General features: G+C 41.1%; 1 protein-coding gene across 4 annotated transcripts in view; it reads right to left on the bottom strand.

The window, feature by feature from the left end:
• Positions 1-24,487, bottom strand: part of VAV3 (vav guanine nucleotide exchange factor 3) — a 166,202-nt gene that overhangs the window by 102,489 nt on the left and 39,226 nt on the right. For all 4 annotated transcript variants that reach the window (XM_068690042.1, XM_068690039.1, XM_068690040.1 and 1 more), the window contains exons 3-4: positions 3,209-3,267; positions 2,222-2,287 (exon numbers count right to left, since the gene is read on the bottom strand). In XM_068690042.1, the coding sequence (XP_068546143.1) occupies positions 2,222-2,287; positions 3,209-3,267 (125 nt within the window). The remainder of the gene's footprint in view (positions 1-2,221; positions 2,288-3,208; positions 3,268-24,487) is intronic.

Raw genomic sequence — 24,487 nt, 5'->3', positions numbered from 1 at the left:
CAGCTACCCAAAATTAAAAGCAACCTTTCAAATTGAAAAATCAGTTTAACGAAAGAGGGTAATCAGAAGTAGTGTTCTTCTATTACACAGACTACAGAAATACCTCAGCATAAAAATCAATTCTCAACTCTACCCTCAGTTAATTCAGCTTCATTAGAGTCAGTCCTGTAGGAGTTTTGCCTACTTCATACTAAGACTGTACCTACTCCATAAAATGTCCTGTCCCCATATTTCTTACAGTATTTCTACAAAAAAAAGATACTCCAAGTAGTCTGGTCATAGTAATACAGAAAATCGATCAGATGTGCAGCTAATTTGGGGATTTTTTTGTTGCTTTAAAAGAACATTGAAATCCTTCAGAGTGAAAAAAAAAAAAAACTCAGGATTGGATCACTCAGATGAAAAGCTAGAATTAGGAAGGATGACCATTTCTGTAGGCGGATGGTCAGTGCTTAGTACATCAGAAGCTCTGCTGGCAGAGACCCGTGATTTTGAACGAGTCAACATAAATCAGAATTGGTACCAACGCAGCTTCCACTCAGACAACTCAGAAATTCTAGACCAAATCATCACGTCTGTGGTCAGGGTAACATACACAAACTAAGCAAGTTCCTTATTTCTCATCAAATACATCATGAATGTTTTTTGTTTTGTTTCCATAAAGGACATCTGGAGGATAATAAAATAGCATTGGAAGCTCCAATGAACAGAATGATAAAAAATATTGATAGGATCCAACAGACAGAGACACTGCACACATCCCTTCCTTTTCCAAGGGATACCATGCCCTTGGCACCCAGGTGCTCCAGGTTAGCCTGGCATTTCGGCGTACAGCAGTGATGAAGGTGCACTAGCATTTCCCATTAAGCATTAGCAGCTGTTCTAGATGCAGCACAGACATACTCTGTTTTACCACATACGCTCTGGAGAAAAAAAGCTGGTAAAAAGGTCAAAAGGGGATAGAAACATTTAACCATCACAGCTCTGATGGGAGGCCTTAGATCCATTCTAAATTCCTTAGACACCATTTAGACTCAGAGACAACTATTTCCATCAAATACACTTCACTAATTAAGTGAAACTAAAAAAAAAAAAATGTAGACCACTTGCATCATTCACTAGCACTTCTTTCTTTTTATGAAGAGGGTACCTCTGAAATTGCCTCCTCCACAATTGTGACAGCCTGTAAGTATCAAACTTCAGCAAGACATACTTGTTATTGATTAAAAAGATGACCTACCTATCTAAACTTCTTTGGTATTACCTGTTGACTTTTTTTTTTAAATGAAAGACCACCTCAGTAGTGAATTTGTATACCTATTTAAGAACTGTTAAAAATATTTGCTGATAATACTAACACCACCACATCTAATAATTGAGGACATCACTGCTAACCCACCTGGGACTCAGAGTAATCTGTGGAAGGTAGATGCTACACTTTTAGCTACACCAAGTGAAAAGCAGCTGAGACAGCCAGTCAGCTGCAAGAGAGGAGAATTTTTTGTAGAGGTGGTAGGTCAACTAACACAGAGTGTGGTGGGGTTTTCCCTTTCCCAGAAAAGAAAGGAAACCATGGTGTTATCAGCAGCTACTTCACAACATCACAGCAAGCAACATACTGTGTGGAAAGAGATAGAGACCAGTGATTTGAGCACTAGTGAACTTTGAGTTTTGGGAGAGCATGCACTAACAGTGTGCTTATCCATCATGATTCCTAACAGATCTTTAAAGGTGCTAGCTAATGCTGTACAGAATGTTCACGTCTATCTGTCTATATCATGTGTGCCTCAAAACCAATAAAAAAAATTGGCAATTAATAATCTTGCAAGCACTTACCCAAAAAGTCAAACGTATTCATACAGAGAATTTCATTGCTTTTTTTTTTTTTTTTGGTAGATCAAGACCTTCTCCTTGGGTTCCTTACAACTGAGAATTCTATGAAAGCATTCTGACAGTTCAGACAAATTATTGAAATACGAATTCACGATTCACTTTGTTACCAGAACCCTCCATAAAACATGCTTCTTTAAATATACAAATTTATCACAATCATTCAGATATGCCTTCATCATTAGTTCTTCCTGGTCATCAAAACAACTAACCAAATATTTTTAAAAGAAGTAAATTCCCCATTCCCATCAAAAGTGTTCTACAACATCATTAAAACAGTGTGCAACTGAAAAAAAAAATCTTTCATTTAACTAAATTATTTACGACATACTCTATTAAATCCGGAAGACCTTTGTAGACATCTTCATCATCAACACTTTCTTCCGTAGGGAAAGGTCTATAGAAAGAAAAATATTCTAAGTTATAGACAGCATTAGTCTAGTGGCAAAGTGTTTTTGGTCTGGTTTCTAATATTTTCACACAGATTACTGTTAAGGTTACCATGGTATATATTGTTTTCTTTCTCTGATGGGTAGTAAACTTATATATTTAGTCTTGGTTGTATGTATTGATACTTGATAAAAACCTTACTGCATAGTGAGGTTATATATCATCACTAACACATATTATTGACAGTTTTTACTGTCAATTCTGAATTTTTAACATAGTAAGTGGATTACAGGACTGGCTGGAAATTGGGAGTAAGAGGAGTTGTTTTGTTTTAGAAACACCATCCATTCACATATAAGATTGCTGAATCAAAGCACTCAAAAAGGATGGAGAATCCCCAAGTTAAAGCATACATTCTTTCACCTTCTCTCACAGCCCGTGTTTACATTCATGAGGTTAGGTTTAGTTGCATTTGTCTGTTGTTTTTTTGTTGTTGTTGTTTGGTTGTTTGTTCTTGTTTGTTTTGAAAACAACAATTGCACCAACTGGGCAGCTTTGCTGTTTTCTGTAAGGCAGAAACAGGAAAAAGTCCATTCTTCCTTCACACTGATTATGAGTCCAACTTACAATCCACATCACAATTATCGGACAGGTTCTGTAATACTAACTGCTTATTTGTCTACTCCATGTTTCATCACAAGAAGGCTTCAGGCACTTCAGTAAATGTACCAAAACCAGAAGATAACCTTCAAAGCTTTCATGTATCATCCACTTCCAGATAAACTGGGAGACAGATTTCTACTTCTTTTGCCTGATAATCCCAACTCTTGTTAAAACGCTTAGTCTACCTATATGGCCTCCAACAGCTACTCGAACCAACACCATGCAAGAGGCATTATTCCCACCACTCACTAGGCCAACAACATACCTTATTCCTGTTGCTATTGCAATGGGTGTGCGGGAAAGTTTTGAGAGTGTTTCTATCACCTGAAAAAAAAAAAAAAAAAATTGTGATTAGTTCTAAGAATGAAAAAGAAAAATTGTGATTAGTTCTAAGAATGAAAGCATTAAAATAATCCTATTTTGATCACAGCAAATGATACAGGTAGACACAAATTCTGGCCGTGCCACATACTGAGTGCTGACTCGCACAAATTTCCCATGATGTGGTCTTCAGTTCTTGTGTATTGATGGAAGCGATGGGAGCACAAAGAAAGCACAGGTAAATTTCTTATTTACAAGTTTCAGCACAAGTTAAAAACAATTAAATCAGACTTAAAATAAGGTCATGTGGTAGTTTTAAGTTGGACCTGAATGCAATTGTAATCAGATTTTCTTACATACTGCTCTGAAGGTTTTTTATCTAGTTTTCATTAGAACATTTCGAAACGCTGACCAGAAGAGGGAGCCAAATGACAAATGAAAGCGCCCTTTTCGGGACTTGCTCGCGAAGTAAAGGTCATCTTTATTAGACAAATAGGAAAAGAAGCTACGAATTTGAACTCATAAGCTTTTTTTAATTTTAGCCGATAGCATCAGTCTAGGAGATCCCGTTCTAAGATAATCCTTCACATAAGGACCCAAGGTTACGTACAATAGAAGGAGAACATTAGGGAGGGTAGAGGAGAACATTTGGTCACGTACACGTAGAGATTTTGTTGTCAGTACAAGAACCAACTAGTACTCTACCTAGCACGTCCTCTATGTCACAAATGATTTCCTCTTTTTTTTTTTTTTTGAGCACTTTCAGATTGGCAAGTCTTATTTGCGAGAGAAAGGAAAAAAAAAAAATAAAGCCAAAATGAGACCCAGTAGCAATTTCCATACTTGCAACAACAACGTCTCCAGAACTTCCCAGGAGTTTCAGGATGGGTATTTACAACTTAAAATTCTTAAACTGAAGTAAAATTTCCTGAGAAAGTTTGTACCAGTAGGATTAAAATTCAGGTATAGCAATGACTGTTCCATGGACATTGTGAATAAAGTTTACAATTAAAATCGTTTATTTTTGAAGTTGTAATTACAAGACTAGACTGATCATAAAGCTCACAGAGTTAAAAGTACATCTCTCAGAGGGAGGACAATGAGATGTTCACACAGGAAAATGACAAAGTAAAACCACACAAAAGAATTGCAAACTACAGAGCCTAAATGGAAGTAAAAATGCTTCCAAAGTGAATCAAGTTTCATTTGTTAAAAAACAATTTCAAAAGTGAAATAGGTTATAACTGCCCCAGTCGAAGAAATGTTTGGGGTTTGTTTAAGTTACTATAAAAGTTTACACTATGGAAAACCTGGTTTTGTTTAATAGAAAAGGCAAAAAATATTGAATACAAATAAATCTGCCATGTACCTAATTAAAGGTTCAGGCATTGTAATTCTCCTAAAAAATAAATATTGCAATATAAACTAGACAAAAGTTTTCAAAAATTCAAGTGAATAAAAACCTTAAAATTATTTTACATTAGTCAAAATGTCAGAAAGGAAAAAGATTTTTAAAATATATTGCTTATTTAAAACAGGTGAGTTGTGGTTTATATACAAAGGAACGACCTGCCTCCACAAATCTGACTGTCTCAGCACTGACCGAGGCAAGGAATGCTGAGTTGTACGAGACAAGGCTCTACGGGAAGTTCACTGGAAATTCAATAGCTGACAAGGTGATCTCTCCTGACAGATGGGTGAATATTGACTGGCAAAATAACAGGAAAAGAGGTTTAATGATTATTGAAAAAAGAGAGAGGCAAGTCTGGTGAACTAAATACCCCTTTCCTGTTTCAACGTGTTATTTCTCAGCACACGCAACATCAAACTACTACACCCACGCAAACCCTTTTCCTTAAAGGGATTCTCACTTATCTAGTGTAATCACTCCGAGCATGGCTTACTCTTTATAACTAGTTATGGTTGTTTGAAGAACATAGAATGAAAATCTGGACAAAAACATGAATTTTATGAAGGTAACTAGCAAACGGTATTCCCAAATTTACTGCCAAATTGTATTTTGCAGCTATCAATAGAACAGAAACAAAAGCAAGGTGTTAGAAATTGTGAGGAAAAGATTTTCAGGAACCAATGTAAAATCTCCCTAAAGAAAAAAACACAAAGCTGAAGAAGCCAGAGAAGTGTTTAAAAGAACATGCCAAAAAGGAACCATAACGAGAGAAAACGGAAGGCAACCAGTCATTTTCACTGCTCTGGGAATAGAGAGGGTCTGGCATTCCAGGAAGAGAAAACTCATGTGACAGAAAGCCAAAAAGCAGATTTCTATCAAAATCTGAACAACAGATAACCCATTAACAAGGAAATGGACATCACTGCAACAGCTGTCAATATCTCAACAGAAATACATGTACTGTGTTCTGCAGAAGTAGGTGATGAAGGGCGGTCACACTAGCATCATAAAAGAAAATACTGGGCAGAGGCTGCTATTCTTCTACCTGAAAACAATTAAGAACCAAAAACCATTAACCACACAATGTTTTTAAGGTTAAAATACCTGAAAACAGATGCAACTTCTACAAAATACAAATTGATGCTTGCTCATTGGACACCCCTATTAAAGCACAACTTAAAACTTCACTGTCTGTAAATATTATGGTTTCTACTCAAGGATTTTGTTGGTGGTGGGTTTTGTTTGTGTGTGGGTTTTGTTTTAAAAGCATTCTTAGAAAATGTCAGGATACACACCACAGTTGTGCAAACAAATATATGAAACTAACACTTCTGGTCACACTAGAATTGATTTACCATCACATGTGTAAATTTATTTGCTTCAACATTTTGTAGGGGCAGAGAAAGATTTTCTACTTCTCCCACATGAAATCTCAGTTCTTTGTTTCTAATGCACTGCAGAAATTCTTCAGATGTGGCTTATTTCTGACTCCATAGGGAAGGTCTGAGTTATGGACAGGCTGAGTTGTCAGAAACATGATCCAAATTTTGAAACAAGTTCATCAAAATAATCAAACTATCCCCAGTAAAATGTCTGGTTTTCAACAAAATGACCGAGAAAAAGATGGGAGTTTCCTAACAGCTCTAGTTTCATGCCCAATACAACTTGGGAACCTATAATACAGTGCCATTCTGAGCTCCAAAATTACAGTGTACCCATGCATATGAATGTCCATAACATTCAATTTGAAAAGGCACAAGAACAGCATTTTTTGCCTTGCTCTTTTGCACTCAGAGGAGCTTCATCCATTTTACCCATTTAACCCTAGATGTGTTCCTAATTCTCTCTCACAGCAAGGACTCAAACGCATCACTCAGGTGCTTCTGCACCTCTGAATGAGGCTAAACTGGATCCTAGCTTCAAGCGCAAAATTAGCACTCCTTGCTCATACAAAATCCAGAACGAAGTTTCTATGGCTGGGACTACTCTACAACAAATAACTGTACAAAGGGCTGCACGGCCTGTCCACACGCAACGTGACCAGGAATAGGCACTGAAAATTAGACGCTGAGTAAGGATTCACATTTATGCTTTTGCGAGCTATGACGCATTAAAAATAAGAGCTTTATATTCCAAAACATCCTGCAACAACTATGTCCATTCATGTAGTCAAAACATAAGGCTCACTAACTCTGACTCTCCTACAGCAAACCATAAATTTGGAGGCGTTAGCAGGAGGCACATGAGGAGACCCCCCCACAGTCGGCTCAACATGGCCGCTGACTAATTCTGTCAGACAGAGGTGGAGCAACTCTTCAGAAGTCACATCAAAGCCACGTTCACTTCAACATGACGTGAACATCCAAGTCTGGTTCTCAGTGTACAGCCAGTTTATGCAAAACAAAGTGAAATTCAAAACTACGGCCCTGCAAGAGGAAGCGTACCTCGGCCTGCTCACCAGGGAGGGACGCTGCTCCTCAGCCTTGTTTCACACACGGCCAGCAGCAGCCACGGCCTTGTGCGAACCATTAACTTCTTACCTCATGAATTACTCCAACAGCTAATTTCTTTGGCTTGATATTGTTTCACTTGACTTGCTGTCATAGGTCAGGCTCTCCAGTTTATGTAAGGGCTTGCATATCTCTTATCACAGTAACTTTGTAATTCCCTGCAGCCATACCCTTCAGTAAATCACCTCAGGTGTTCCTACACATACCTACCGCAGCAGTACACTAGAGGGACTATTTTACTTCTTTCTGTAGCCATGCCATCTATGAATCTGAATTCAGAATGGGCCTAAGTATTTTGGTGGGGTGAGTTTTCCATCTTGTTTCTGAAAAAGCAGCTTAAAAATCCTGCAGTTCAATAGCAGACAAAATACCTTTTAGAAGTGCTTTTCTACTTTTAGAATAAACAAAAATACATCATTTTGCAGCTTCCCGTCTCCCCAGACAGGCAACATTTCTTCGCTGCTGACAGCTGCTTTCAGTACTAGACCCGTATTTCAATTTCTGATGTTTAGCTGAACTGAAGACATGAAGTGATCAGCAAATGGTGATGGCAACAGCTTCAGAGTTTGTGCCAATGAAGCTTACAAAGAGCACTCACACATGGGGCTGACTGAAGCAGTTCAGTTCCCATGTATGCACTTACAAGAGGTTCTTCTAATACAGCAAGTCACTAAGAATATGTAACTATATTACATTTGAAGTTTTTTTGGTTCTTTTGTTTTCTCTTCAAAATCTGGGCATCCAGTTCAGTGTAAGAGTGCCACACTTTGTTGACAACTTAGCCTTATTCCCTCCCATAAAGTAAATTTAGCAGATACATATAAAAAGAAATAAAGCAGTTATATTTACCAGTGAAAAATACTTCTAATACCAACATACTTTTCTACATTCTGTTTTGAAAAATGCATGTTGGTTTCTTACCAACCAGGATTTATTTTCTTACATCGAATTTTGGGAATAGAAAAAAAAATCCCGAGTTATACAGGAAAATTAATTGTTCAGTGTTAATCGTCTCTGGCTACAATGTGCCCCCAATTCCAGCCTCTGGGTTGGAACAGTGATCTCAAGCCATCTCACTTTAAGAAAACTTCAGAGGTTAGTAACTACGTGTCTAACATTCCCGCTATCAACTAACTAAAAATAATGCCCCTTTTACAAGTAGTTGTAACTACTCTCAGGCTCGAGTCTAATAATGAAGACAATCTCATAGCTGCATAAGACAGCTTTATGTACCTTAGGTACCACCACCTCAAAAGAGACTACAGAGCTGCTACTTACTTCCTCAGAGAAGCAGGCATACCTGTAGTTTGTTATTCAGACCGTTTCTGTCAAGACTTGACCAAGTCTTAGCATCTTTCACCTTTTTACGCAATACCAGCATACTGACCCCTTGTTTCTTCAAGAATCTATTCGAAGCCCGTCTCGAGGACACTCAAATATCTGTTGACAATGAAGGCACCTGCTCATTTGATAGAGTAACATGAAAAATATTCCATTCTGAAAGCGTATATGAGCTTCCAACCAGTTTCCCAGCAAAATTGGTCAGCAATACATAACGTTGAATGTGAAATGGATTAGAATCTTTTGGAAGCATAAAGGAAGAGTATTCTAAAGTACAGATTCTTGAGACTTGTGCATCTAAGTATTAATTATCTGCATATATATATATATATATACACACACACATTTACCACAGTTAAGGGCAGATTATGCAAAATAAAAAGCTAAATCAACTACAAATTACTTGGGACATGGATAATATTCATAGAAGGCTAATTCCAAGTCTGTTGTATTGAGCATGCTTCAGAGCCATACTGCCACAGGCTGAGGGGGTTTTCACCAAGCTATTTTCACACAAGCATCACATTGTAGAGATAGAAAAATATCAAGAAATCTTCACTTCACATACCTGTCACTCATGAATAAGATGAAATTGCCATACAAAAATATGTTCTTAAATGACTTATATTAATAATGAAGTTTTATTATTTGCTACTCCGAGGAAAGCATCCTTAGTTTACCAGGCCCCTGGACAATCCTGGATCAATACTTCATTTGGCACTGAAGAGGGGAGCACATCGTATTATTTTACCGTAATCCATCATTAACTTTTGAACCAAAAGACCTCCAAGAACTGCTACATTGACATTTTCATTTAACCTGGCTGACAGATGTGAAAAACGACATGCAGCCAGACAACTCCAGGGCGATCACACACCTAACACATCTAACAAGCATATTATTCCAAGTAAAGGGTGTTAATAAAATTGAACAGTTTCTCTCCATCTGACTTGGTGTTTTAAGTGTTAGTACTCTGTATTGGTTCACATTAGTTTTAATTAAACCACAAGCCTCTGGCAAAGAATTAAGTCTTTTCAAAGAAGGCAGAATGAAAACATTAAAAAATGCCCTAAAAGCAAACCCTTAGCTTTGCACCTCTACCAGGCCCTTAAAAATAAATAGTCAATTTCCATCTCCAGCTTTGCAAATATGCCTCTACTAAATACTGCCATGACATACAATGAGGTGTCGAAGTTATACAGACACAAACACAGCAAAGAAAACGTACAGCCCTGGCACCCTCACCAACATCTCATGAGGCACATCTTGGCCTGCAGACATCCAGCACGCAGAAACCTAACAGCCTGGTTTTGATTCAAAGCTTCACATACAGCTAAACACTGATTTCCCTCTCATTCAAATAATGAAATATAAGCTTTAGGTGTAGAAGTGCAATCTGAAGGAAGAGCACATTGAAGTCATTCATTTCCACAAAGGTGACCACCAGCCACGGGATGCCGCTTCCTCACTGAGATGACCTTCAGCTATCCTAGTCCTGGTGTCTCTCACTGTCCGTTCTGCCATTTCCCCTGAAATACAACCTCTAGAAATATACCTGAGGAATCCTCCACCGTTCTTTCCCATGCAGGCTTAGCACCGGCACAGCAGTAGTAAATAGCCCAACCATTCCAGTGAGTCACCGTAGAGAAATTTACAACCGCAAGCCAAGTTTTTTTGTGACTGACAGGAGCCCGCCAGCAACTTGAAAAAACAGTTTGAAACCAGGTGCCAAATGCTTTTCTGCACAGGGAGTAAGGGCAGAGCGACTGCTGTAAAAGCTGTTCTTGGCAGTCACGCACGTTTCCTCTGAAAACAGCTCCAGCTGCAAGAAGAGACCTCCACAGCGCTGCTGTGCTGGTTGGGGAAAGCATGGTAGGCTTCGGCAGGGACGTGTGGGCTTCGGCAGGATGTCAGGGCATGCAGATCTCCTCCTTCCCTCCAAGGCAGGGGATGCTATGTGCAATGCATCGCCTCAGGGAAGTCTCATCTTGCATCAATTTTCTCCAGTGTGTCTCCAGTGTCTTCATAGATAAGGAAGTAACAGGAAAGCCTTTCTCCAGACTGAATAAAATAAATAGACGAGAAAAAAGAAATCCTCCTGGGTGTTGTCTCCTCCTGTTTGTAGATAAGCTAAGTACAGAGTTGCAAACTACTGGGACTTCAAACACTCTGGGGAATCAACAAAAGATGCAACATTTTCTCCAAAGCCTTGTAAAAAGAAGAGGTAAGGCAGGCAGTTTGGCATAAGGAAGGCAAGCAGAGCTGAAGAGAGAAGTGAATCATATTAAAAAAAAAAAAAAACACTCTGAAAGATGTGAGAGAAAAGAGAACCTGATGTCTAAAAGAACAGTCCAAGGCTGGGTGTATTTTCCACTTTTAGAAAAAAAAAAATACATAGAAAAAAAAACAGAAGAGTTCTGTTGTGCTGTTTTTTAACACATTTATGTATGTATTCCAAACATTTTTATCTTGTTTCAATTGGCTAGACAGAAGCATTTCATTCCTTCCTATGGGATCTCTCTCCTAAGAGCTCTAACTTACACCAAGCAACACCCGATTTCATGTACTTACATCAGAGATGTGAAGTATCCATAGCACTTCTCTCTAAGATGGTAGTTGAAATAGAAACATAAATGTAGTTTCAAGAAATATCAAAGGACAGGTCAAACCTCATGCTAACCAACCCCTTCTCACATGCCTGTGGCTCACTGAACGTTTTTAACATTTATCCCTTTTGCAAGGAGCAATACCTCAGACCACTCCAACTGCTGGGTGGGAGCAGCAGGACTGGCAGATGGATGCAGCACACACAGCTCCTCAACATCACTTAAAATAAAAAGGAAAAGCAAAACTGAGTGTTCTCCTGGAATTTATAAGACACAAGGTCATATTATTAGGGATATAATGAGCATGTCTTTAACAACTAGTATCCAATTATGGACAAATCTATAGCCACTAAACAAGAGTTGTGCCTAAAAGTCCATTTTCAAGTTCAGTCTATGATGAAGCTGCAGTTCCTAGTCCAAAAGCATGAAAACTTCCCTAGACAGTTCTGCTCTTACGAGGAACTGAGAAAATCCGAATTGCACAAGCAGCATATTCCTCAGCTCTCGGGTGGGTTTGTCCAGCAGGCCCAGACACTAACCCAAGAGAGCAGTGGGGGAAGGGAGCCCCAGCAGCTGCTTCCTGCCTGCAGCTTGTGGTTTTGGTTCTATGAATACCTTCGAGCCCTCCTCATGCCTTAAGGGGTTGAGGGTTTTGTTTTGTTTTTGGTGGGTTTTTTTGTTTGTTTGCTAAGATGATGTTGCCTGAAGAAAGACAGCCTTCCTTCCTTCAAGCACTGCTTTAACAGCCAGAGCACTTACACACTGCAGCTAATAGCAGGAGTGCAGACTGCCGTGTAAAAGCTAGAGAATAAAGGAGGATTTTGTCCTTCTGGTGCGTTTATTATATTTCAGGTTTTGCATAAAAGGCAAAGGAATATGAAACGATATGCCCAGGACAGTTCTGTAACATCTGTCTGCTGTTGAATCGTTCCAGTTCCCTTCACAATCATCTTTATTAGGGTAACCAATACTTACACACAGCATTATCAAATTATATCCAGGCTTTGATCCAATGTTCTCTCCCAGGGCTTTCTAAATACTCTTATTGACAATATCATTTTTTTAACTTATAAAATAAAGTAACACTAAACAATAAAGGACCAAATAGTTTTTTTCCTACACATTAAACTGCACTTTTTAATATAGTCCTAATTTCTTCCTATATACAAGCATCCTTTTTTTAATCCTTATCAAGTAGGATTTTCAAATGTGTTCAGAGTTTGAAACACAGATTTATTTTTTTTTAATGAATGGATATAAATCAATGCCGTGTCTTGAAAAAAAAAAAAAACACATTTCTTTTGCTACTGTCCTTGAACAAATTTCAAATGACTTTTTTTTTGGTTTTTTGTTTGTTTGTTTTTGTTTTGTTTTTTTTTTAATTTGAAAACAACAAGCAATTTGTCTAAATTGGAAACACCGGCTGTGGCATTTGCACACTTTGTATACATTTTGGGTCTGCTTGACCTTGGATGATCAATATGAGCGCTAACATGTTCTAGAAAAAAACAAGTGCTGTCGTATTCAGTATTGATTGCACCTCAAACAAATGCTACTTTAGGTATGCATCCTAGAGTTTAATTGGCATGTGGTTTCTACACTCCCACTGTGTTATTTTTTTATATTTCAACCTATTCCTTGTCAACCTTGGTATCAGCAAGAAGGATATTAGGAGGAGGCTGCATGAAGGAGCGTCTCTTCCTCTCTTCTGCTAAAAGCAGAGGAAGGTCTTTCGCTTCCTGTCTCGAGCGAAGTGCGCACCACCACACTTCTCCCTTTCCTAAATTCACTTTAACCGCTGACTACAATTTCAACCGAGATTGTTGAACAGTATCTAGTCCCACTTGAATATATGCCAGTGCACAGTTATTGACAGTAAGAGTATTTATTGGGGTAAATGCACGTTCTATACACTTCCATTCTCTATTAGAAAAAAAATCCCCCTGCTACAGTGGGCAGTGCACAGGGAAGTGAGTTGTTCTTTTTGATACAATTATCATCACGCACCTGCGCTGTAATTTTTCAAAAGCCCCCAGTTGTCTTCAAGTCTTGTGCTCTGGATCTCTCTCTTCTCAACCAGAAGAGATGAGAGTCTGAATCAGCCCATAGGAAAAGCATTGCACCTGCCCTCAATGCTACAAAAAGATTCAACTCATTTTTACTCTCACCTTCTTCCCATCTCACTTTAAATCATCACCACGGGTACTGGGCAATAAAAGATACACCCAAAGGCATTCTGCAATGGGAATGGCAATACTATCAACCCCCTTTATAGAAACTTGGAAAGAGATGTGGTTTGCTTTTCTCCCTATTTGTCTGTTCATTTAGATAACGAACAAAACTGCACTTCATATAGTGAAAGAAAATACAAACCAAGATTGACATTCTCATGCTTGTACCTCACTCTCCTTTACCTCAATCTGTACTCTGAAAATTACAAATAGAGAGAAACTAGGTTACTCATTTTATTTGCTACGGCTTCATTTCTCATTTTGTTCCCCTGAACAGGCAGCAGCTTGTCAGTTGTAGCGTTACTCACCTACACACGCATCCCCCCTCTCACACTGCAGTAAGAGCACTGCATTTCCAAAATGCTGCTGCAGAACTGCTCCACCAAGACAAAGTGGGACTCCTCTATTTTCATTTCTTAAAAAATTTGGAATACATTTGCACATAACGATGACAACCTACAAAATACAACCTCTGTGCCTTCAGTGTCTGAATGACATTGTATCCTTATTTACGCCAACACTGTCCTGCTGCTGCCTGCAGCAGAATTAAGCCAGAGAGATCTCCGAGAGCTTCCCATCAGTGAGATCAGCCAGAAGACACAACTCTCAGACAAACACTACATTGAAGGGCAGCACATGTAAAAAATAATAATCATGTACCACATGCATCTATTTGGGACAGTTATTTTTCCCAAGCCACCTGTATATTAACACTGTAAAACACAGAAGTGTTTGAACACAAGAATACAAAGAACAAAAATATCTGAAGACAAGAACAACAGCAGAAGATCAAAAATTTCTCATCTCTGTACCAAGCATAGGACCACATTAGGCACTGTGCCCATATCAGCAAACAGTCAGAACCACAACTCTAACCAGCTCTACATGCCTGATTCCCCCAGTATGAACTGGGATTACTTTGGGCACTACGCTAGGACGTGGTGCCACCTCTGGTTAAGGAAAACAATACTTGCTTCAAGTCTCCTTGTCATTTTCACATGGCAGGGGGGATGCACTGTTGTTCATGGACACTGCAATACAATTCCAGTAAAGCTGTGGGGTTTCAGGCACAGGAAGAAAGTTCTTTGAGTATTATTTCAAGGCATGCCTTATTGTGCCACCCCAGTATTGGAAGACACACAGCAGCCACCACGTCTCATACTCGTTTCGGAACTGCAGCACCAGAGTTACCCTGCAGAGAGGAATCAGATTTGCTTATAATGTACCTAAAAGTTAAGCCACTCACACGACATCCTTCAGATAGGGAGTTGTTCTTCAGTTTTCACTTGGCTGTATATTTAGAAGTTTTTCAGGTCCACGATAGGGATCATACCATGCATCTTAGATGCTGATACTGTGATAAACAACAGCAAGCCGCAGATGTCTATCACTAACCTTGTAGTTGTGTTTAGCATTAAGATGCACCACGGGATTTCAGTAGCACTACTGACCTGGGAAACTTCTGCCCTCTGCCCCTCGATTCTGCCCTGCGCCTCAGTTGACTGCTGTCCTAGCCAGGCTAACCCAGCTGTTTACAGCACTGGGGCAGAAATCACATCGGAGAATGGATATGGAGAGAGTGAGCAAGCCTGATTTCTTAAAACCCAATTCTGAAGGGCAGATGAGCTCTTACCTTGTTTCCCACCTCAGCCACTCTGACAGGTACGCCAGCATGGCAGAGGGAAAGGAGCGAAGCAGAGGCAGTGACTGCTGCCATTAATCCTGCCTATTAGAGCACAGAGGGCTATAGCTCACTTCTACTCTCGTGTTTATAGGCACTTCCAAATATTTTACGTGAAATTGCACGTAAGAGCTGTTGTGAAAGGGAACAGGGCTGAACATATCCTGGGTTGGCAGCAGGTTATAAAGCTTCATCTAAGGTCAACTTCAGTCCTACCCCCATGTGTGGCAACCATGAGCAGCACCCAGGAGTTCAGGGAAATGCTTCAAATGAATTGGGAATTTCAGTCCAATACAAAGCACCCACAGCAAGTACAGTACCCAGTGACTGCAGGGGGACTGAGTAACACCTCCTCAGCAGGGAAGTCTAAGAGGGAATTAATGCAAAATTAACTGCAAGGCAAGTAGGTGCACACGGGTAACACACCACGACTAATTTTAGAAACTGTTCTCTGTCCTAGACAAGAATAAGCTAATGCAAGTGGCCATGCCTTATGGACGTAAAGGTACCACATCTTCTGTGGTCAATGCACAAAGTCATTTCTGGGAGACAGAGCTGGAAAACATATTGCAATCAATAGCCTTATTTAAGCACCCTGGATTTGTCTAGCATGTAATATGAAATAAAAACCTTATGTGTTAACAAGCGTTTAACATTCTAATAGCAGCATTGTCAGATGTACAATGGTCTCATTGAGAGGCAATGTTCACAGAAAAAAGCTTAGATTTTTATGGGACAACTGCCCTGGGGAAAGAAAACTTTCAAGTATCTAAGCCTTTCTTCACACCAGCAGCAAAACTCAGACTTCACTACAAGCTCAGGTTGGGAGCAAACATTTTGAAGTTATAGTCTGTGTCCGTCCAGCAGCAACCTAACTTGACTTATGCTTCTCCCTTATTCGATTTCATATGAAAAAATTGGAGAACAAACAACAGTCAGTCAAAAGGTACACAGGCTCATGGATGCCAGAGACAAACAGTCTCTGCCAAGATCTCAAAGAAGCTGTTAAACACTAGCACTTACAGTTTTACCCCATGTTGATCACAATATGCTTCTTAAAAGTATGTCTTTCCATATATTTCCCTTTTTACTTGGCAAGCACTAATTATACCACTCACAGCCATTTCCAACAACACGAATTCCCTTGTTACACATAGACCAAAAATAACAGCTTCAGGGATGAGACAGCATCAAAAACATTGAAATAGAGCAATATTCATCTGAGGCAGATGTGCGAAAAGTAATCCTCAGACAGCAGTCAAGTCAGAGAGCTTGGCAAGAGCTAGATTTTTGGAAAGATGAGAGATGTCAACAACAGCAAGTAAGAAAGTCAAAGGAGGGAGGGTGAGGTGAGGGAAATGCGGCAATCTCATTTTAGAAAAAGTCATGTTGCCAGCCTCTGACAGGGTTTAAGATGACAAAAATGTCATCTCAAAAACTAGAAAACAGGATGAGAAAACTGAAACCAAACCTGAAAAGCAAACGATATAAAATGAGAACAAAAAATCATAGTTCCCTCAACCGTAACTTGTTTCAAAAAAGACGCTGCATGTTTTCCACAAAAAGGGACAAAATTATCAGGATGTATGCACATCCTGTGAATCTTCGTTAGCTGTATTAACATTGTTCGTTTCTTGCTGTAGGCAGTTCTCAGTCAAATGGAGTATTACGCACACCATAGGCCAGGCTACTGCAATGCAAGGTGAATCTGTCAGGGGATGTTTGGGCGCTGAGACACTTTGCCCACTGTCTGTGACAGTCCCAGAGAGACTCCTCGGGCAGCCTTCAACTACCACAGCTGACACACCAACAGAGCAGGCGAGGCTGGGGCTGCCAGTGGGATCTGCTGCCTGCCCAGCCCAAGGCTCTGCTGGATATTACAAGCTTCACGGCAAGATTTTTCCCGTAAGGATTTCATCTGCCAAGTGAACTAACATGGATCAATTTAAAGCCATCATGAGGTCTGTGGCACACTGTCAGACCAATTCTTTTGTATCAGCCAGGCAGCTCTGATACAACTGTACCAAGTCATAACATTGGGAAAACGCAGACCTTGCTTTTAACATTTTAGCTAACAAGACAAATTTATAGCTCAATTCCCCTCGATGTCCAGAGGTCTGCACTTGTAAACATGCATCAAAGGAAAAACAAGTCAGATACTATACCTATGGGAACAACCAAATTTCACTGTGTCAAATTGTTTTCAACATGCGTGCAAATAGCAGAGCAAGGCCTAGTGTTCCTACAGTAAATTGAGTGGCTTTGTCTACTGTCTATCTATTAATCAGTGTAATTTTTTCCTCATGTTAGAGGAATGGAAGTGTTTCAAAAAAGAATCTCATGATTTAGCATAGCCAGCAGCTTGACTTCCACAGAGGTTTACATTACTCCAAAGCGGTGAAAGCAGTACTTTCAGATGTTTATGGGAACACCTGCCTTCTCTAAACCAGCTTCAGAATTCATCATCGCTTACCATTTCAGGGAAAGCACTTTGAAAATGAAAATGTTTTAGGTTATTACTCTGGCAGTCATGAAAGATGCTTTACGCTGCTTGGATAAAGTACTTTTAAGGAGAAAGAAAGCTTACTAACTTTATTCACTCTCCTAAATGGGATTCACTTTTTTTTTTTTTCTTCTTAGCCAGGAACATGCAGAGCATTCCCAGCTGGCTTACTTCCACGTGCTACGTCTACCTCAGCAGTAGGAGCTGAAGGTGTCTCCCAGTGTCTGTATATGAGATCAGGTACAGAAGCCCCAACAAAAGAATTAAAGCAATGTATCAGCATCCTCCTGGAAGCTAACCAAACCATCTTCTGCACAAACGAGCAAGCAACATCATCCTAGATAGTCCTTTTTCCCCCCTGAGATAAGCAGAGACTTGTAACTGCTCAGTCCCTGGTCAGTGGCCCACAGACCCGGTGCACCCCCTGCCTCCCCCAGCAGCAGGAGGAGCCGTGCACCAAGCGGGAGGATTTGGGGTTCAGCAGGGCAGAACAGCCAGGCTGCGGCCTCCCACATGCAAAAGGAGGACTAGCACCACCACAACCAGACTTCACAGAAGTTGGGCCATCAGTAACTGCGTGGCAGCCTCCTTTATCCCACCCCTTTGTGTGCCTTTTTCCCTCACACACCGCACAGGCCGCCGGCTCCATGGCGCCTGCCCCGCCAACAGGCCCTCAAGCAGCAGCACCACAGAGGCCCGGCCTCCACCTCCTGCCTCACCCCGTGCTCTCCCTTCAGCCCGCAGCCGTGCCCTGGCACAAGACTTGCTGTTTCTACACGGTATTTCCTCTGGAAAGATCTTAATCAGCTTCTGGCGTTTCTAGTCAGGGCTCCTAAGAAGCTCCGCTACCCTGGTACCCCTTACTGCCTTGTGACACACGCCTTGCTTTCTGCGCTGAGCCCCAGCAGATTTCAGTCCTGTTTGTGGCAGTGAGCTGACTAGAAAAAGAAAGCTCTGCCATCCTCCCAGATTCAGTATTCTCTCAATCAGTTTTACAGGATTTACATCACTTTTACACGATTTACTCAGTCAAAGCATCTTGTGAATCAATCACTCCAAATAAATGAAAGCTTATTTTACTGCTTGCAAATTTTAAAGAACTTTTTTAAACGATGTGTTAGTCTCCAAGTTGTAAGTTACTTCTTCACCTTGGAGAGGGCTAGTGTCATCGTCCCCCTCAGCTAAGAGGGAGGAAATAAAACTTTATCAGAACATCAGTGCTAAGAATTCTTTCCTTTTCAGAGGCTTGCTGGTGTCAGACAGCAAAGACCACGGGTCTTCATTTACCTGCCAGCCAACATATAAAACAGACTCTGAATCAGATGCGAGAGGAAGCAAGCAAAACCACACTTGAAAATTCCTTTTTACGTGAACAAAGTGAGAGAAGACAGCATGATACACAGGTTCTAGCAAACGTCCAACAGGAGAGAAAGCTGAAGTGCAGGATTTCCAATAGTTATATATAATTCTCTTACGAGTAGTGAGGACTTATCTGGTAGGCAGAAAAATTTGGAGATGTATTAAAATGAACACAGGCATAACACGACCAGTCTCCTGGCCAAAAGCAAGAGACAAAATGAGACTGCCGAAACAAACCTGAAATGCAGAAACAAGAAAGGCCCAAAAAGCACTTCAGGGAGAAGGACTACAGCAGACTTCAAAGCAAAGAGATGAGAAAGGGGCTAAGCATGAAGGCAAAGGAGACAGGGCAATGATCAAGATCCAACAGTAACTAAACAGGGAAAATGAGTTTAAAAATGTGATGAGAGTATAATTAAGTAGAAAGAGTCACACGGGCTGTGCTCATTAGGGGTAAGGCTAGGGCAACAAGAACACAAGACAGTGTTAAGAGCCCCGCATGGAGGAAGGAGACGGGCCAGCTCTCCTCCTCTTAATTTGGAGGGATAAAGTGTCTGTAGGACTTCAAAACCAACTAGTCCCAGCATATCCACAGTGAAGCTATAAACAGGAGAGCATCAAAAGATTTTATCCTTTATTTCTGAACCAGTGCCACGGTGGGGGGCACTGCTATTTTGGTACCATTATTTCTTTGTTAACATGAAGTTGGTAAGCAGCACCTTCTCCTAAGGTTTAGGAGACTGCTACAGGCACAGGTGGACTATGCTGACTAGAGAGAAAAAACACTTCCACAGCTGAAATAGACATAAGGAAATCTGCAGAAGTTCTGCAATTTGAATAGAAAGGTTCTCATGCACTCCCACTTAATTTGGCATCCAGCATCAGCATGCTTGCACTGATGAACTGCTAGTTAATCTAATTAATAAATCTTGCCCTTGTATGCATTAGAAGCAGTCTGGTTGTGGTTTCTACAGATTCTGAATTTATGCCACCCACCTGTGGGTGGCAAATCTCCATCAAAAAAAAAAAATGTAAATGTGAATTACTTTGTAAAACTTACCTAATAAAAGTGCACGTTATGCTTATGTTCCTAGTATTTGAGCTCTTTCACTGAGTTTTGGATATTACCTAATGCTTGCTAGGTATGTCTTTCCTGCATTCCAAAAAAAAAAAAAATAATCTTCTATTTCTTTTAAAATACCCAGCTGCAGGTGCTGCACCACAGGCACCCACTTCTGCATTCACCAGGTGAGGTACCATGGACTCCCTGCCAAAACTTCATCTTCCTCCACCAAAGCAAAGTTCCTACTAATTTGGACAGTAAAAACCTGTTTTTAAGGCACAATCATGATTTTAACGTTTTCAGCCACAAAATATGCAACTGAGCAAAACCATCATCTCTCTTCAAGACTACGTTCAGCCTCCGAGTTAGCATAAACAAAAAACAGACCTCACCACTTGGAAAATAGCATGCTGACATTTCTAATGAGGTGGTTTAAGAGCTTTCATTAACTCTACCAAGCTGATACTTCAAGACTCATAATGAAGTTTGCTTCCTTGACTCGTTTCCCCCACAAATCAAGCAGAGCAGCTGCATCCATCCACTAAGTTGGGTGCTCAAGATAACCTTTTTTTGCTAGCTGAAAGATTTTAAGGGATATTTCCCCCGGGAAAAAAAAAATCACAACACATTAAAACACAGCCTCAAAAATAAATTCAGAATTCTGTCAGCCAACAGTATTTAGTATAAATTTTAATAAAGGGTAAGTGCTTGAGTCTCAAAAGATGGTGTGTATATATAGGTATGTATGTACACATGCATATATTTTGCACTGGTGGTGACAAGGAGATTATTTAAAATCATGAGAAGCCACAAGAGCCAAGTAAGTATCTTAAATGCAAAAGAAAGCACTCTCAAGATGCACACGCACAGCTAATTCCTTGACAAAGCTGGCCATTTCTAACAGCTACAGGATTTCATAATCATTACCTACCCAAGACAGGGAAGTTTCAAGGAAAAGCTGCAGATAAAATATATAAACATGAAGAAGTTGGTCTAATTCCTTAACTCGCTGCTTTTGAAGGGACAGCTTTTGAAGGCAGGAGTTCATTCCAGGGGATCATTACACAACATGCCAACTACAACCAGGACTTTGACAGCACTAAAATTCAGACAGTACATAGAGCCAGCTGTTTCGAGTGTGACTGCCACAAGCGTGGCATTATTTCCTTCCCTTATGCCACGCTGCGCCCAACTAATCCTCGGGAACCACGCTGTGCAAGGAGCTGGTGATGTTGCCTGCTGGCCGCCTTCCCCAGGCCAGGAGCCAGCCCCAAGGCACCCTCAGTGCAGCAGCTGCAGGGGATGCTTATTCTCAGCATGTACCCAAGGCTCTGCTGGCACAGTTGGCTTTGTTTAGTCCACAAAGGAAAGGGACACATCGGAAGAGAAACACTAGGGAGGTCTTTCCCTGCATCATCCCTGCTTGCCCACCCTGACACCCCCTTGCCCCGCACGGCGCAGGCATTTAACACCCCTCCCTCTCCTCTGGAGAGAGAGGCCCTTCTCAAAATACAGCTTTAGACATGTCAGCTAAGCACCCCGGTGTGCTTGTTCCATGATATCTCATCACCTTACAGCACATCCGGAGCTGGCAAACACAGCCCAACACAGTGGGTACTGCGACTTGCGGTATCACGTGGAGGTACCCCGTACCAGCCACAGGAAGACTATTCTCTATCGACCTAGCAACATGAAGGAAAAAGCTACAGAAGGCCAGTGAGTCACTGTGAAATCAGCAGCATCTCTGCTCCACACTTGAAACCACACCGTGAGTTTTGGACAACAGCTTACCCCAGCGAAGGCTGAATGGGAAATGGGAAAACTCCCTGCCCCCAGCCACCGCTGACCTACATTCCCATTTTCCCTCTACTCCCTGCAAGGGCACAGGCAGTAAATCCTCCCTCAAAAGCCATTTACATATTTTGGTAAAAAGTGGATTACAGAGTGCACTGAATTACTCAGCTCCTATCAATTAGCTGCAGGAAACACACATCATGCTGCTTGCACGACACCACCGATGTATTTTGGCACAAATCAGTTCAAACTCAGAAGCACTCTGCGCCTTTCAGCATTTTAAATTAACCATGAAGTAGAATTGTGGAGAATGGGATATATTCATGAGCACTAACCCTCAGCTGGCTTTGCTGTGTAATTCTGCCAAGTGTCCTTGATGTGTCCATTGAACAAAATGGCTTTCAGTTAAAGATATATCCAGACCTGTAAGTAACTCTGTTTAATTCAGGAATTTTATTTTACTTTATTTCCAAGATTAACAGTTATACATAAAACATGCCTGGAATAGCACATTCCAAAAACTCAGATATGCTTCTGTCAGCTACCTCTGCATGGCAGCACATTTATACAACGTGCCCATGTTGCTACTTCATATCAAAGGCTCTTTAAAGACAGATCTTAAGACTTATGTCAGCAAATTACACTTCTAAACAATAAGGTGAAATTCAGGAACTGATTCACTTGCAGAGTTAGCACGAGCTGCAGTGAATCATTTAATTTGTTAGCAGTACTTCTAATTTCTTCTGTAATGTCACTTTCCACTTAGCTGCTGTTGCTTTCCACAACAGTTTTTAAACAGGTTCTTAAGTTGATCAACAAATACACTCAGTGCAAAAATGTTATGATGAATAATTTGCTACCGAATGGTTATTTTGGAAATGGCATGCCCATTTTTCAATCACTTGTGTTTCACCTTAGATACCTCACGCAGAAAGCCCTGAAAGTTGCAAGCAGCCTGCTCAGTGGAACCTGTCCAGATAAACCTCGTGAATCATGCTGGAATATCAAGTACTTAAATTTATCATTTCTGTCTGAACACACAGCCATAGCTTCTGCATAAGACTCAATAACTTTTATCGTCTCCGAGGTACTATCACCCTGGTCTCTCTGTCTCAGCAGCCTTTTACTTTTTTCCACTCCCCTCAGAGGTGCCCCCTTCCCTCTCCTGCTGTTCCTCATTGCTAAAGTACTACCAGGATATGGTTACAAACACTTAGGACCCAAAATCCAAGTCCCAAACCACCTCCTCACCACAGTAGAGGCAGCCACAGCTCCAGCTCACTCAGCCTGCAGACAAACCCTGTGGTGGTGGCAGCGACGAGCCCGCCAGCCCTGCAGCACCACGAGCCAGATGCTTCCCCAGCCCACAGCTCACCCCTCGGGTACTGGCACAACACGGCTGGGCCTCCGGAGGGGCAGGGGCCCAGCAGAGGTTTTCCAAGGCAGCAGCAGGATCGCTGTTGGGCCTGGGGCTGACAGGGAGAAGAGCCCCGCTGCAGCGAGGCCGGGGCTGCTCCCAGGCGCTCACCACCTCCTGAGCAGCCGAGGCTCAGCTCCCAAGCCACCTCCTCCTGCCTCTGCCACCCAGCCGCGTTAGGGCCTCACAGCACTGCGCAGAACAAGTGGCAGCACCTTGCTGGCCAACACAGGCCCAGCAGCTATTCCACATCCTTTACTTTCTCAGCTCCAAAATCAGCCATTTTGAAAAATCTCCCTCTGAAACCTCTATCAACTTCTGCAAGAACCACGAGGCCCCTTCCACTGATCTGATCACCAAGGAGGGACAGATGGTGCCAGGCACACCATCTCCCTAAGTACACCTCATGTTTTGCACAGGAAGACTTAATACTTTTCACAGCAAGGTAGTCGTTATGATCCCAATCAACTACAGCAAATAAAGTACTTTTAAGTTCATAAATACACTTGTATACTCGGACATTTCCGTTTCCAAACTACTTCAAGCATTAGTGGTGCTTTCCAAAGGCACAGAACACCACACATCAGACATTAATTCACAACCATTACTGTCAGAATGAAAAACAGAACAATTTTTAATCCAACACCTCCCTAGTCCCGTCACCAACATATTAAGTAAGAGCCCTCTGATGCATTTTGTAAGCATTTCTCATTAACTCACACCTATTTCCTTTTTATGAAACAGTGTTTCCGGCTGCAAGCCATTCACTACAGGTTTCACTTTCTCTTGAAACTGTACAGAAAAAGCAGTGAATGAAACTACAACCAATATGACTAGCAGAGCATCCTTCAGGCCAAACAAGCATTGAAGTTTTAATACTCACAAAGAAACAAATACTATCATCTTTGAAAACAGGCTATCATTTGGGACTGAACACTGGAATACACTTCTACTTTACATCCAACCCCTTCAATTCTGTGATTCTGTGATAATAAACCTACCAACTACAAACTATCGGAAGAGATAGAGTGCAGGGGAGGAGATGAGCATCTACAGAGAAGGGGGGCTCCCACAGAGGGAGCAGAAACCCACTCTGCTACCCCACACACACTGCCTTCTCTGTGTTTGGTCCCACCACGGCATCCGTGCTTCAGCTCGGAGAACGCTTGCACTTGCTTGACTAACTCTTCAAAGGAAACCCCAACGCTGCACTGCAGATGGTCGAGGCCAGCATTTCACTTTCACTCTAGCTTATAATTTCTGCCACTCAGGTAGTGACCAAGACCATGGCCCAAATATCTCTGGTG

Source organism: Anas acuta, chromosome 8 (assembly GCF_963932015.1).
Source record: "Anas acuta chromosome 8, bAnaAcu1.1, whole genome shotgun sequence".
Classification (NCBI taxonomy): domain Eukaryota; kingdom Metazoa; phylum Chordata; class Aves; order Anseriformes; family Anatidae; genus Anas; species Anas acuta.
This window is presented reverse-complemented; position numbering and strand designations above follow the sequence as displayed.